Source organism: Rhinolophus hipposideros, assembly GCF_964194185.1.
Source record: "Rhinolophus hipposideros genome assembly, chromosome: 7".
Classification (NCBI taxonomy): Eukaryota; Metazoa; Chordata; class Mammalia; order Chiroptera; family Rhinolophidae; genus Rhinolophus; species Rhinolophus hipposideros.
Window position 1 is genome coordinate 6221843 of NC_138053.1, and position 12490 is coordinate 6234332.

Here is a 12490-nt window from a genome sequence, read left to right on the forward strand (position 1 = left end):
TAAATAAGCCAATAGTTAAAAAATAAATAAATAAATAAATAAAATTGTAAAAACCACAATTACTTTTGCACCAACCTAATACCTTTGTCAATGTTCTCATTTTGTTCATGAATCATTTAATTTCATCTGTATTCTCTTTCAGCTCATTGAGCATCTTTGCACTCTGACAGTATGACAGTTATTTTAAATTCTTGATCAGGCAGTTCGTAGATGTGCATTTCTTTAGGATTGATTTCTGGATTTTTATTTTGTTCCTTTGATTGGGCCTTGTTTCCCTTTTTCTTTGTATGCCTTGTAATTTTTTTTCTGGAATTTTGTATTTGAAAAAAACAACCGCCCCTCCCAAGTCTTTGTATACTGGCTCCTACAGGGGAAGACCTTCACTAATCAGTCTGGCTGGCTGTTCTAGAACCTCTCAAACCTTTCTGAATCTCTTTCTCCTCCTGGTGTTTGCCCACAGAACTGCAGCACTAATATGCTGCTCACCTCTGGTTTCAGCAGCTTCCAAACTTGGGTGCCAGTTCCATCAGTGCTCTGAGTCAGGCAGGACAGAAACCAGCAGCCCCGAGACAAGCCAGAATGTTGGATGCACAGTCCACTCTTTTGCTTCTATCGCAGAGGAGCCCCAGCATTAGGGACTTTGCTCCCAGGACCGCTGTGCTGTGCCACGTAGAGCAAGAGGCACAAACAGGTGCACCAAATGCCAGGAATTTTCCTTCCCCTTGCGCTGGAATCCCGTCTTAGTTTCACAGTGGCTTAGGTGCTGTAGCTTCTCAATTGGTCGGTGGACTTCTCCCAGAGGTGTTCTGACCTGTGTATTGTTAATTTGCTGTATCTGTTTGGAAGTGAAGGCCTGTTGCTTCTTAGCCGTACTGCCGATGTCATTCTCCTGCTTTTGTATTTTTTAAAAAAACTTTTTATTTAAGTTGTTTTTTTTTTAATTGGGGAAGGGGAACAGTGTGTTTTTCGGGAAACACTCTAACCAACTGAGCCATCCGGCCATCCACCGGGAGCTCAGTGGCACCTCAGCTCAAGTTGTTGTTTCAATCTAGTTGTGGAGGACGCAGCTCACTGGCCTTTGTGGGAATTGAACCAGGGCTAGCGCTCTAACCACCTGAGCCATCTGGTTGCCCTCCTGCTTTTGTTTTTGAGGAATATTTTTACTTGCTGTGGAATTCTAACTTGACAGTTTTTTTTCTTTCAACCCTTTAAAAGTTTTATTCCATTGCCTTCTGGCTCCCACTGTTTCAGATACAAAGTCAGATTAGAATTCTTATTTTTGTTCCTTTAAAGGTAATGTATCATTTCTCTTAGTTCTGTTTAATCTTTGGTTTTCAGCAGTTTGGCCAGGATATGTCTATTTGTGGTTTTGGCCATTTTGGCCATTATCTCTTCAAATATTTATTCTGATCTGTTTTCTCCCTCATTTACACATATAGAAGAAAAGTTGATATTGTCCCACAGGTCATTAAGGCTCGGTTCCTTTTTCATTGTTATTTTTCCCATTCTTTTTTTCTATTCAAGCTTCAGATTGGATAGTTTCTGTGACCTTTCTTGGAGGACTCTGATTCTTTCATCAACAGTGTGCTCTTGTTAAGTTCATCTTGTGAAATTATCATTTCTGATTATTTTTTGTTTATAGAACTCTATTTTCTTCTCCCTCCTTCCTCCCCCCCCCGTGTGTGTGTGTGTGTGTGTGTGTGTGTGTGTGTGTGTGTGTGTTTTGTTAGCATTTTCATTTCTCTGTTGGGATCCTGCACATATCCACCCATTCTGTTCAATTCCCCTATAAATTCTTTAATGTATTTATAGCAGTTGTTTTAAGTCCTTATCTGACAATTTCAATATCTGGGTCATTTGTGGTCCTGCTTTTATAGATTTTTTTTTCTCTTCATCATGTGTCACATTTTCCTGCTTGTTCACATTTCTACTAATTTTTTATTTTATCTTGGGTTTTATGCATAGTCATATGTTATATAAACCTACTAAATAATGTTGCATTTTGTTAAATTATTGGCAGGTCACCTTGACCCTGTGGAGACCCTGTGTGGACGAGTCTATTTTGGTTTTGCCCTTAGTCTTGGAGTGTGGCCCTTACTCCTAAGGGTGCCTGTAGTTTCACTAGGCGTTTAACCAGCTTCTCTGACTTAGCGGGACTTGAATTCTAAACTCTGTCTTTCCAGCCCCACACAGCCATCTAAATCTCTGTTCAGCTCCTTTTTTATTTACTTAAAAGTTCTTAGTTTATTAATTCTCTCATGAAAAATCTGCTCAGTCACCACAGAGAAAGTCACTGACGAATCTTGACTCTTTCTTTCCGCACCAACATTGGCCTTCGCAGCCCCCCTAACTTCCTTCATTCTGTTCTTGCGTTCCTTCCACTGTTTTCTTGAGGTCTTTTTCTTCTCGTACAGATCATGTCTAGCAAGTCTATGTTTGGGTTCATTTTCCTTTGTGTAATCCAAGGAATCATAAATCATGCCAAAGCCAGGTGTCTTGCCACTACCAAAATGGGTTCTGATTCCAAATACAAAGATGACATCTGGTGTTGTCTTGTACATTTTGGCCAGTTTTTCCTGAATTTCTGTCTTAGGTACTGTTGCCTCCCAGGGTGAAAGACATCGATGACATTAGTTCCCATTGAAGTGGTCTATTGGTCATGAACTTCCTGGTCTGGATAGTCACTTCATCATTCATGATGGCGGCCCTCCCTCAAGTAGCCAGGGAGGAAAAAAGCTCTGCTCAGCCCTTTAGCTTCCAAATGCTGCTTTTCCTTAAAGTCTCACCCTGTGCTTGCACAGTTGTGAGTGAGGCCAGTCAAGAATTTGGGGGAAGTTTATATGAAGACATTGGGTCTCCCACCTATGACTCATGCCTTTCCAGGATTCCCCCCTCAATTTCTGACCACAGTGGCAGTCCCAACATGTGACATGGGTTTTCCACAAAGACTTCTGCATTTTGGTTAAGCTCTATTTCCCTGAGAACCACAGGAACTAAAGTGTCCCTATAGAGGAAAAGCCAACTCAGAGTGAATCTCCTCAGTATGCAGTATGCTTCCCTTCTTTCAAAGGTAGCATTCCTTCCAGTTTCAGCCTGGTTTTGGTTATATTATACTGCCTTCAAATACTTGATTTTAATATTTTGTCCAGAGTTTCTCCCTGTTATCACTTCTCTTCCATTGGTGGAACTGGAATATTGGATGTGATTCTTGAACATGTGATGTTTATTTCTTTAGAAGTTGCCTTGGAATTAAGGAAAAATTACTGTGGAATTGCATGAAAAACACAGTGACCTTACCTCTGAAGTTAGAAGCCATCCCCTTGTGGTATAAGCATTTATTCACTAATTGAATCCTCAAAACAACAAATTTAGAATCAACCTATATTAGGACTATAGATGCTTAGTATTAAAATAATATAGAGTACAGCAGGTCCTCGAATAACGTTGTTTTATTCAACATTATTTTTTTATAAAGTTGATGAGATGCTGTAGGAACTTAACCATATTTTGCCGTGTATAATGCGCACACACTTTTTGCTCAAATTTGTGAGGGTAAAATAAGGATGCACATCATACACGAGTAGTACTAATTCTGTATCCATATGAGTGTTTTTAATTATTTTATTTATGCTTATGGCTAAAAGTGTAACTCTAGAAATCAATAACGATATGCAAAATAATACCCTGGAATATGATAATCAGTTTTGTTGAACTTATGACAAACTTGTAACAACAAAGAGTTCTTGGCCTTCTATGCTGCATAAATATCATAAATTTGTTACCAGTACATAAAATTTGTTGTACCTTGTATCTGTTCTTGTGTTTTGTAATTATTTGTTACATAAAATTTCTTGTACCATAATAAGTTAAAAAAATAAATGCTAGAATTCCTTTTTAATACAAAAAAACAAGTACATAGATGTAAACAAATAAACATTTGAATTAAAAAAATGAAAGATGTTTTTCCCCTGAAAGTTTGGGCCCAAAACATGGGTGCGCATTATACAATGCAAACTATGGTAACTCTTGTTTATGTCAATTAGCCTATGGTAAAAATTCATTTCATTACACGTCATTTTGCTTAAAGTCGCAGGACCTGTTGACGATGGTAAGTGAGGACTTAACTGTAATCCAGGGATTGGCAAACTTTCTGTAATGGGACAGATAGTAAATGTTTTAGTTTTTGTGGGTCATTACTCTTTGTTGCAGCCACTCAACTTATTGTTGTAGTTCAAAAGCAGAACCAGGCAATATGTAAGAAAATGAGCATGGTCAATAAAAGTTTATTTATGGACACTAAAATTTGAATTTCATATGATTTTCCCGTGTCATAAAGTGATATTCTCCTTTTGAACTTTTTTAGCCATTGCAAAATATAAAAAACAATTCTCAGTTCACAAGTTATACAAAAACAGACAGTGGGCAGGAGTTGGACTGCAGGCTGTAATTTCCTAACCCCTGGAGTAAACGCTGCAGGCAGAACTGTCAATTCTCTACCACTCTATTCACCTCTTTCCCCATATGCCAAAACTGTTTGAAAGACAAAACACACAGAGGTTTTCTTCTGCTTTCTTTCTCTAGCCTAATTGACTTGTTCTAAAATGTAAATGTACATTAGAATTGAATTGCAAAACTGTATACACAAAACTATAAAGTTTCTGTCTCCTGACTAGCCCTGATTAAAACCATCAGTTTCAAAACTTTTGAAATAGTAGCTGATGGCGAGCCCCTAGGGGAGGGCTGGTCCTGTACGATGTGGGGAGGGTCTTCCTATACATTGACTGTTACTTTTAGACTACAGCAAAAAACATGCGTGTTTAAAAATAACTTCCTTTGAACTACTAATATCTCCTTGTGTGTTGAACTGATCGATAGATTCATTTCAGAGATGATTGCTGTGTTATATTATTCTGTTCATCCTAAATAGCCTGTTCTTTGTTTTTATGTAAGTAAACTAAGATCTTGTTTTATGTTTATTGCTTTACTTTTCCTTTTTCCTTTCCATACCAGAAGCATAGCGATGAAGGACGCATGCGGTACAAATGCCTGGATACTCACTTTGTGCTGATGACTCATTTGCAGGCGTCGCTGAAGGCCTGCCTGAGATGAAACCCCCGTGTCCTGTCAACGGGATGCAGATTGGCTCCGGAGAAACAGAAATACTTAGAAAAGCAGTCGATGACTATTTCTGCTTTTGTTACGGTAAAGTGCACTTACGGCATTAATTCTCTGAATAGTTCACTACAGACTAGGACACTGTTAGATAATCTTCTTCGTGTGACTAGCTAGAGGGTTTCTAATATTTGAAACTCCACATTCTCATCAAGCGAACAGTCAGTTCTTAAGTACCAGATCCAGTCTTCTTACAGAAGAGAACTTGGTCTCTTCTGGTCCATCAAAACCTTCAGATTGATCTGACTTCCATCTTTGCTCCCATTTTAGGGAGCCCCCACTCCTCGGCCAACACAGTTATTAAAGATGTTCATTGCTGTTTCGGTCTCCAGCCTCACCCTCATGGATCTCTCCACCTACCCATGTCTTTCCACAGGCAGGCAGTAAGACCAGGCTTTTTAGAAAAATACCTACACAGTGTTTTAAAAAGCTAGATAAGCAGGTAACAATACCGGTGTTATACGTAATTGTGATATAAGTACCTTAGCGTCTTAGGGCCTTGTTTATCTTTCCTAGACAGCCGCACACATTTATGTGACCTGCAGGTCACTGGGAGCATTTGACTTTGGGGACCCAGCACAAGGGATCTCCAGGTCTCAGGCTACATTTCTCAATGAGAAATGAGGCTCCAGCCCCTCGGGGCTTCCCAGCCAGTGCAGAAAGACTGACACAACCCTAGATGGTGACATGAGGCCATGGTGAGTTCATAATTCTCCACAGACAAGTTGGCCTGACTTGTGTAGTGTGACATAAGGACAGTGAAGCTTTGAGTGGGGGTCTCCTCCTCTTTTGGCAGCAGCCTGAGTAATCATGGGGTGCTCTCTGCAGCCCTGAGTGTGCCAGGGCGAGTACCCCAAACTGCACAACCTCTAGGAGAATGAAGAAAAAGACCAGTTATTTTTTTTGTTTCTTTTGTGAAGTTTTAAAGTAAATATAAATCTTTTGTTTTGGCCCTTTGGTTGGAATTGTACTAACTTAGTATATAGATGAATAGGGTACCTTATGTCTCTAATGTATCTTCAAAGCCAGATATCACCACCTGTGTTTATTACATTAAAAGAAACTGAACGGTAGGGTTTTATGCTCATACCATTTAAAGACATCTTACCTCTTCTTCCAGGTAAAGCCTTAGGAACAACAGTGATGGTGCCTGTTCCCTACGAGAAGATGCTGAGAGACCAGTCTGTGGTAGTGCAGGGGCTTCCAGAAGGAGTTGCCTTTAAACACCCAGAGAACTATGATCTTGCAACTCTGAAATGGATTTTGGAGAACAAAGAAGGGATTTCATTCATCATAAATAGGTGACAGGCTCTATCCCATCATAATAGTTAGTTCATTTGAAGGTAAACTGAGAGCTTGATTTCAATTCGTTAATTATGTTCTGTTACATTTAGAAGTTGCTTACTCAGATGTTTAATGTCTTTCTTGTGTGTTCATGTTGGGTAATAGTATTGGTTTTCTTGCAGACCTTTCCTAGGTCCAGCGAATCATCCAGGTAAGTGATAAGCCCTTCTTATGCTTAGTGACTGCCCTTGGCTGCTTAACCAGTTCTGCTTTTCTGAATTAAAATACAAGTTCAGCACATTCTAAAGCTTGTTTAGTCTTTGCCTTCTCCTCACTGAGGAGGCAATCTCTGACATTCCAGGATGGGTGGTCGTGACGTTTGCAGGGTATGCTGCTCAGGGAAACACACACCTTGCCTCGAACTCTGAGACACCACCCTCCTCCCAGGTCGCATGCTGGCGAGCTTCTGTGTCCAGACCACAGATGGCAGCAGACCTACCTTCAGGAGTGGATCTAGGACGTGTGACTGTTCCCATGCTCCTGAAACTCACCATTTAGGAGAAGGAATGAGACTGTTCAGCAGGGAATCAGGGGTGACCCGCTGTACTCTCAGAATGGCTGGAGGAAATGCCTAAGAGTCCTTGGAAAGGGGTTAGAATTGTATGATCAGAAGGGCTTCATGGAGAAGCTGGCCCTCAAGATCAGGGTGTCAACAGGCTGGTTCTTCCAGGAAGCCCATTCCATGCGGTCAGGTGGAAAGCTATGCAGAAGGATGTTTGAGGCCACGTTTGGGAACCCATCACCCCTTATAATCTGCTGAACTCATGCTAATGAAGGGACAAAAAAAATTTTTACCAGAAGCGTTTAGAAATCCACCGATGTCCACTTCTTATTTTCTCAGATTATTATTCTGAATGTAATTGGAAATCTTGGGCCACAGCTGTTTATGAAAGACCAGGTCTACAGGGTGTGTTGTGCTGAGGCTGCCTAGGTAGAGATGGCCGGGGGGTGGGGCATGGAGGGGGACACAAAGTTCACAAGGCATACCGTGGCATACCGGGGGTGACGACACACTGGTTCTTTTGAGCACAGAGTACTCATGGAGCAAAGTCTGTTTCTGGAGCAATTGTGAGCTCCTGGAATCCTCTAGTACACATTGGAGGAGGCATTTGAAGGTGAAGGGTGGCAGGTGACTGTTGTGCCAGATGACTTGTATTTCATTGTAGAATAAGAATAACAGCAGCTGATACTTACGTGCCACTCACTGGTCCAAGCACTTTGTATGTGTTAATCAATCCTCTGACCACCACCATTTTCAGATGAGGAAACTGAGGCACAGGGAGGTTTTAGTAAGTTGCTGGAGGCCACCCAGCACCCAGCTGGTGAGCAGCAAGGTGGGATCCACAGCCGTGCCCGATCCCGTCTGCTCCGCAGCTCCCATCCCGCCCACACAGATGGCCCCAGCACATGGGGCCTGGCTGCAGTTGGTCTCTCTTCCCACTGCTGTCCCCTGAGGACCTAGTGCTGGGAGTTCTGTTCTTTCTGTGCATGCTTTCACTTTTTATGCCTTTGAATATTTTCATATTTCAAGACGCAGAAAAGGGCTAGTATGTGTCTTTTCACTCCTTTACAGGTGGGCCTGGGGTGGGAGCAGATGCTGAGAAATCTATGACATCGCCAAGTGAAAGGTAAGGAATAAATAAAAAATAAAATCCATGTGTAGCCCCAAAGTGTTGGTTTTTAGACTATGGAAAGTCTTCCTTATTTTTGTTACACAGTTGACCCTTGAACAATATGGGTTTGAACTGCGCTGGTCCACTTCACATATAAGTGGAGCCAAGTGGTTTAAACCCATGTTGTTCAAGGGTCAACTGTATTTTCGTATCATGGTAGGGAATGTGCCTATGTAGAGTAGAGGGCCAAATTAATTTATATTCAGATTTTCAACTGCATGGTGGGTGGGCACCCCTAACCCCCACGTGTCCAAGCATGAACTGTATATTATTTATTCAACTGTATATTCTTTATTCAGTTGACACTTAATTTTGTAACAAATTATTAAGAAAGTTAATGTTGAAGTCATGGCAGTTTTGCTCTCAGTTTGTTGTATGCGGAGGGGATTTGATGGCATGGCAGTCGGAGGACTTTAATTCTGCATGTCCAAGTGCCTATGGTCAGTTCCCACCGTCTTGATCAGCGTTCCCTTCTCCTTTCAGTTGTGGTCCCATCCATGTGAAAACTGAACCTATGGAAGATTCTGGTATGTACACCAATGCTTTTAGAATCAAGTATTTAGCAGGTGATTGTTTGACTCCTTTCTTTTGCTTTATTACAAAAAGGGGGAACTGTCAGTAAATTAAGAATGGAGGGGGACTTCCTCAACTTGATTTTTAAAAGATCTACAAAAAACATACAACTAACATTATATTCAATGGTGAGAAACTAGAATCTTTCCCCCTAAGATCAGGAATGAGGAAAATTTATCCTGTTACCACTCCATTTCAGCTTCATACTAGAAGTCCTGGCTAATGCAATAAGACAAGAAAAGGAAAGAAAAGGGAAGGAAGAAATAAAACTGTGCTTGTTCACAAGTGACATGATTGTCTATGCAGGAAATCCAACAAATCAACAACAACAAAAAATGGGGAGTAGGGCACTAATTAACCTCAAGTGGGGCCATATCTGTAGAATAGTCTTATTCTACTCAAATATCTAGAGAAGAGCCTTTTTTTTTTAAAGATTTTATTGGGGAAGGGGAACAGGACTTTATTGGGGGAACAGTGTGTACTTCCAGCACTTTTTTTTTCCAAGTCAAGTTGTTGTCCTTTCAATCTTAGTTGTGGAGGGTGCCATTCAGCTTCAAGTTGTCCTTTCATTCGTAGTTTTGGAGGGCATAGCTCAGCTCCAGGTCCAGTTGCCGTTACTAGTTGCAGGGGGCGCAGCCCACCATCCATTGCGGGACTTGAGGAATCGAACTGGCAACCTTGTGGTTGAGAGCCCGCGCTCCAACCAACTGAGCCACCTGGGAGGCAGCTCAAGGTGCCGTGTTCAATCTTAGTTGCAGGGGGTGGAGCCCACCATCCCTTGCAGGACTTGAGGAATCAAACTGGCAATCTTGTGGTTGAGAGCCCACTGGCCCATGTGGGAAATGAACCGTCAGCCTTCGGAGTTAGGCGCTTGGAGCTCTAACCGCCTGAGCCACCAGGCCGGCCCGACAAGAGCCTTCTGATTTAGTAAATACTAAATATTTAAGTAAATAGTAAATACTAGGTACTTGAAGTTATTAAGTAGATATATTTGTGGGTAAAATATATTTTAATTATATTTAAATTAGAATGCAAAATGAGTAAAAAGTCTTGAGTATACATTTAGAATTATGACTTGATTTACAAATAGAGTAGTGTTTTCATTTTTGGACATATCTTATTTTACTGCTTTCTTGCACTCTTTCGTCATTTCTAAATGCTCTACAATAGGCATACATTACAATGACAATACTTGTATATTGGGGGAAAAAATCCCTCTTCAGTGGATGAGAGTAGTTGATACCCATCACTGCCTCTTCTCCTTAAAAAAAAGAAAAATAGCGTTAGAGTGAAAATGTTAAAAGGTTAAAAACAGAATTTTTTTTTAAACTCAAATGTTTAATTAAGAGATGGGAAAGTATTGAAAGCATTAAAAGCAGAAAGATTAGAAAACCTAAAATAATCAAGTACATAAAACTAAAACTCAAACCTCTAAAAGACAAAAATAACACGAGCTGGTTATAAAAGGTTCAAATTAAAATTTAATAATGCTCACAAAAGCAACTAGAACGTGAAATAAACAGTTTGAAATATAAAGTTAAAACTAAATCTAAGATAATCCAAAAGAAAAACAGTATTCAATATTACGGAGAAAAGATGTAGAAAAAGGAAAAATAGAGATTTACTTCGAGTAAAATGAAAGACAGAGTACCAGAGTGATAAAACTGTCAAGGTGTGGTTTATACTCAGCAGCTCCTCCCCCAGTGACTGGGGGACCCCGGGATACGAGGGGACCAGTCTCCTCCTCTGTCATACCCAAGGGTCCCCCACCACAACTGTGGGTGCTTGCGTCCCTCCCTTCCACATGTAAATATGTGCTTAGTAGAAGCTCTATCTTAAATGACAGTCTGAAAAATAATGGTGCTTGTCCACTTTAGTTATTCTAAGTAAAACCAACACAAGTCAACAAAAAGAAGGAAGCCACGTTTCTCAGCTGAACAGAATTCAGCTGTGGAGTCTTCATCTCACACATGACGTGCCTCCAACCCTCACCCATTTGATCTTAGCCTTGGATGTTTTTCAAAGCTCCAATGTGTTCTGCCTGTAGTCTCCTCTTAGAAACTGGGAAGACAAATGTTGGGGAGAAGGGGGTTGTCAGCTCTCCCCAGGGGCCCTTTCATGAATTTAAACCTAAGGCTCCCATCTCCTTCCTCACCAGCTGTTGGGCCCAATGAGTGTTTCCCACCACTTTAGGCCTCTTTTGTTGAGGCCTCTCTTTGGAGATGTGGTTTTGTTTAAACAAAAATATTCTCCCTATGAAAATGACTTTCTACTGTGGATTTCATGATGCAATACGAATTGCTTCCAGCTGCCTGCAGGCTTCTGAGAGCCAGCCATTAATCATCCTTACTTCTTAGGATATTTGTATTAGCACTTGTTACATAAAACAAGTGTTTTAAATGGTTTTGAATTTCTTTTTTCTCTGTCTTCTCCCTTTCCCCTCTTCTCTCCCTCTTTCTCCCTCCTTCTCTGTCTCTTTTCTATTTTGAGGAATGGTTGGAGTAAATCTGTTTCATTAGCATTTCAAACATTCTACACTGTCAAATCTGGATTCAACTGTCTGGATTAAAGAATTTTCTTTGACAGCCCAGCTGTCACATGTTTGTCAAATGTTTCTGTTAGTAGAGTATTTTGTGCCTAATCAACTTAGAAAGTGTACTTTAATTAATATTTTATAAAATACTACACAAGTTATACATGCTTAGATTTTTAAAAATTCAGACTAATAAGTAATAATAAGGAAAATTCCTTTTCATCCTTTCACTCTCCTCTCAAAAGTCCACTCCTGTGAAGCCTCCCACTTCAAATCCCATCCCCATATTAAGGCAACAACTCTTAACCAATTGGTGAAATTCTTTCAGATCTCTTACAAATAAATACATAAACACCTTTCTTCTTTTTTATGCATAAGTAAGTGTACCTCCATTTGTTGACTTTTCTTTAATCTTTGTATCAGATTACCTTTTTATTCCATTTCTGAGCAAATACCTCAGCTTACTCTGCCATTTTACTAATATGGCCATCAGCTGTGTCCATTCTGTTCCTCAGTTGTTCTAACAATTTTTTTTTTTGCCAATCCCACTTTAAATATCCAGCCTCACTATCTTTATACCAACAACTGTTAATTTTCAGAAGACCCCTCAGAACTTTTAAATTGATGCTAACCAGTGAAATCCAAGCTGTGCCATAATTTTTGCTTCTCCTGTTATTAACATTCATGGTTAAATTGTATGTATATTTCAGTAGCAGTCATCTATTGGTGTATTAAAAAGCACCTCACTTAGTGTGGCTTCAAGGATTTAGTCTTTCTCACAATTCTGTGTTCACTGGAGAGTACATCTGGTCTACGCTGGCTCCTCTCTGGGTCTGAGGCCTTAGCTGGGGGAGCTGTGCCCCCGCTGGACCCCTGCTGGCCTGACATCCTCCAGGCAGGCTTATTCACCTGGCCACTCAGCTCCAAAAACTGCAGGCTCTGATACACAAGCATTTTTAAAGCCTCTGCTTGCATCCCATTAGCTAACGTCTTATTGGCCAAAGCAAGTCACGTGGCCAGGCCCAGATTGAAAGGGTGGAGAAGTAGACTCCACTTCTAGAGAATAGGAGTAGGAAAAGCACATTGTACATACTGGATGGGAGAGATTTGTGGCTAATTTTCGCAATCTACCACACCCTTCCCTGATAAAGCCTTTTGGTTTTATTAATGTAGTTAGTTTCCCCGGGTTTTGAAG

General features: G+C 40.6%; 1 protein-coding gene and 1 pseudogene across 4 annotated transcripts in view; one reads left to right on the forward strand and one right to left on the reverse strand.

The window, feature by feature from the left end:
• The window catches only part of GTF2IRD2B (GTF2I repeat domain containing 2B), a 360110-nt gene that overhangs the window by 313274 nt on the left and 34346 nt on the right, over window positions 1-12490 (forward strand). For all 3 annotated transcript variants that reach the window (XM_081053361.1, XM_081053360.1, XM_081053362.1), the window contains exons 4-8: window positions 5083-5202; window positions 6293-6473; window positions 6639-6667; window positions 8090-8144; window positions 8673-8716. In XM_081053361.1, coding sequence (XP_080909487.1) covers window positions 5083-5202; window positions 6293-6473; window positions 6639-6667; window positions 8090-8144; window positions 8673-8716 — 429 coding nt within the window. The remainder of the gene's footprint in view (window positions 1-5082; window positions 5203-6292; window positions 6474-6638; window positions 6668-8089; window positions 8145-8672; window positions 8717-12490) is intronic.
• LOC308500154 (small ribosomal subunit protein eS24-like) lies at window positions 2226-2697 on the reverse strand (annotated as a pseudogene). Its single transcript has one exon. The product of its transcript is annotated as a small ribosomal subunit protein eS24-like (transcript).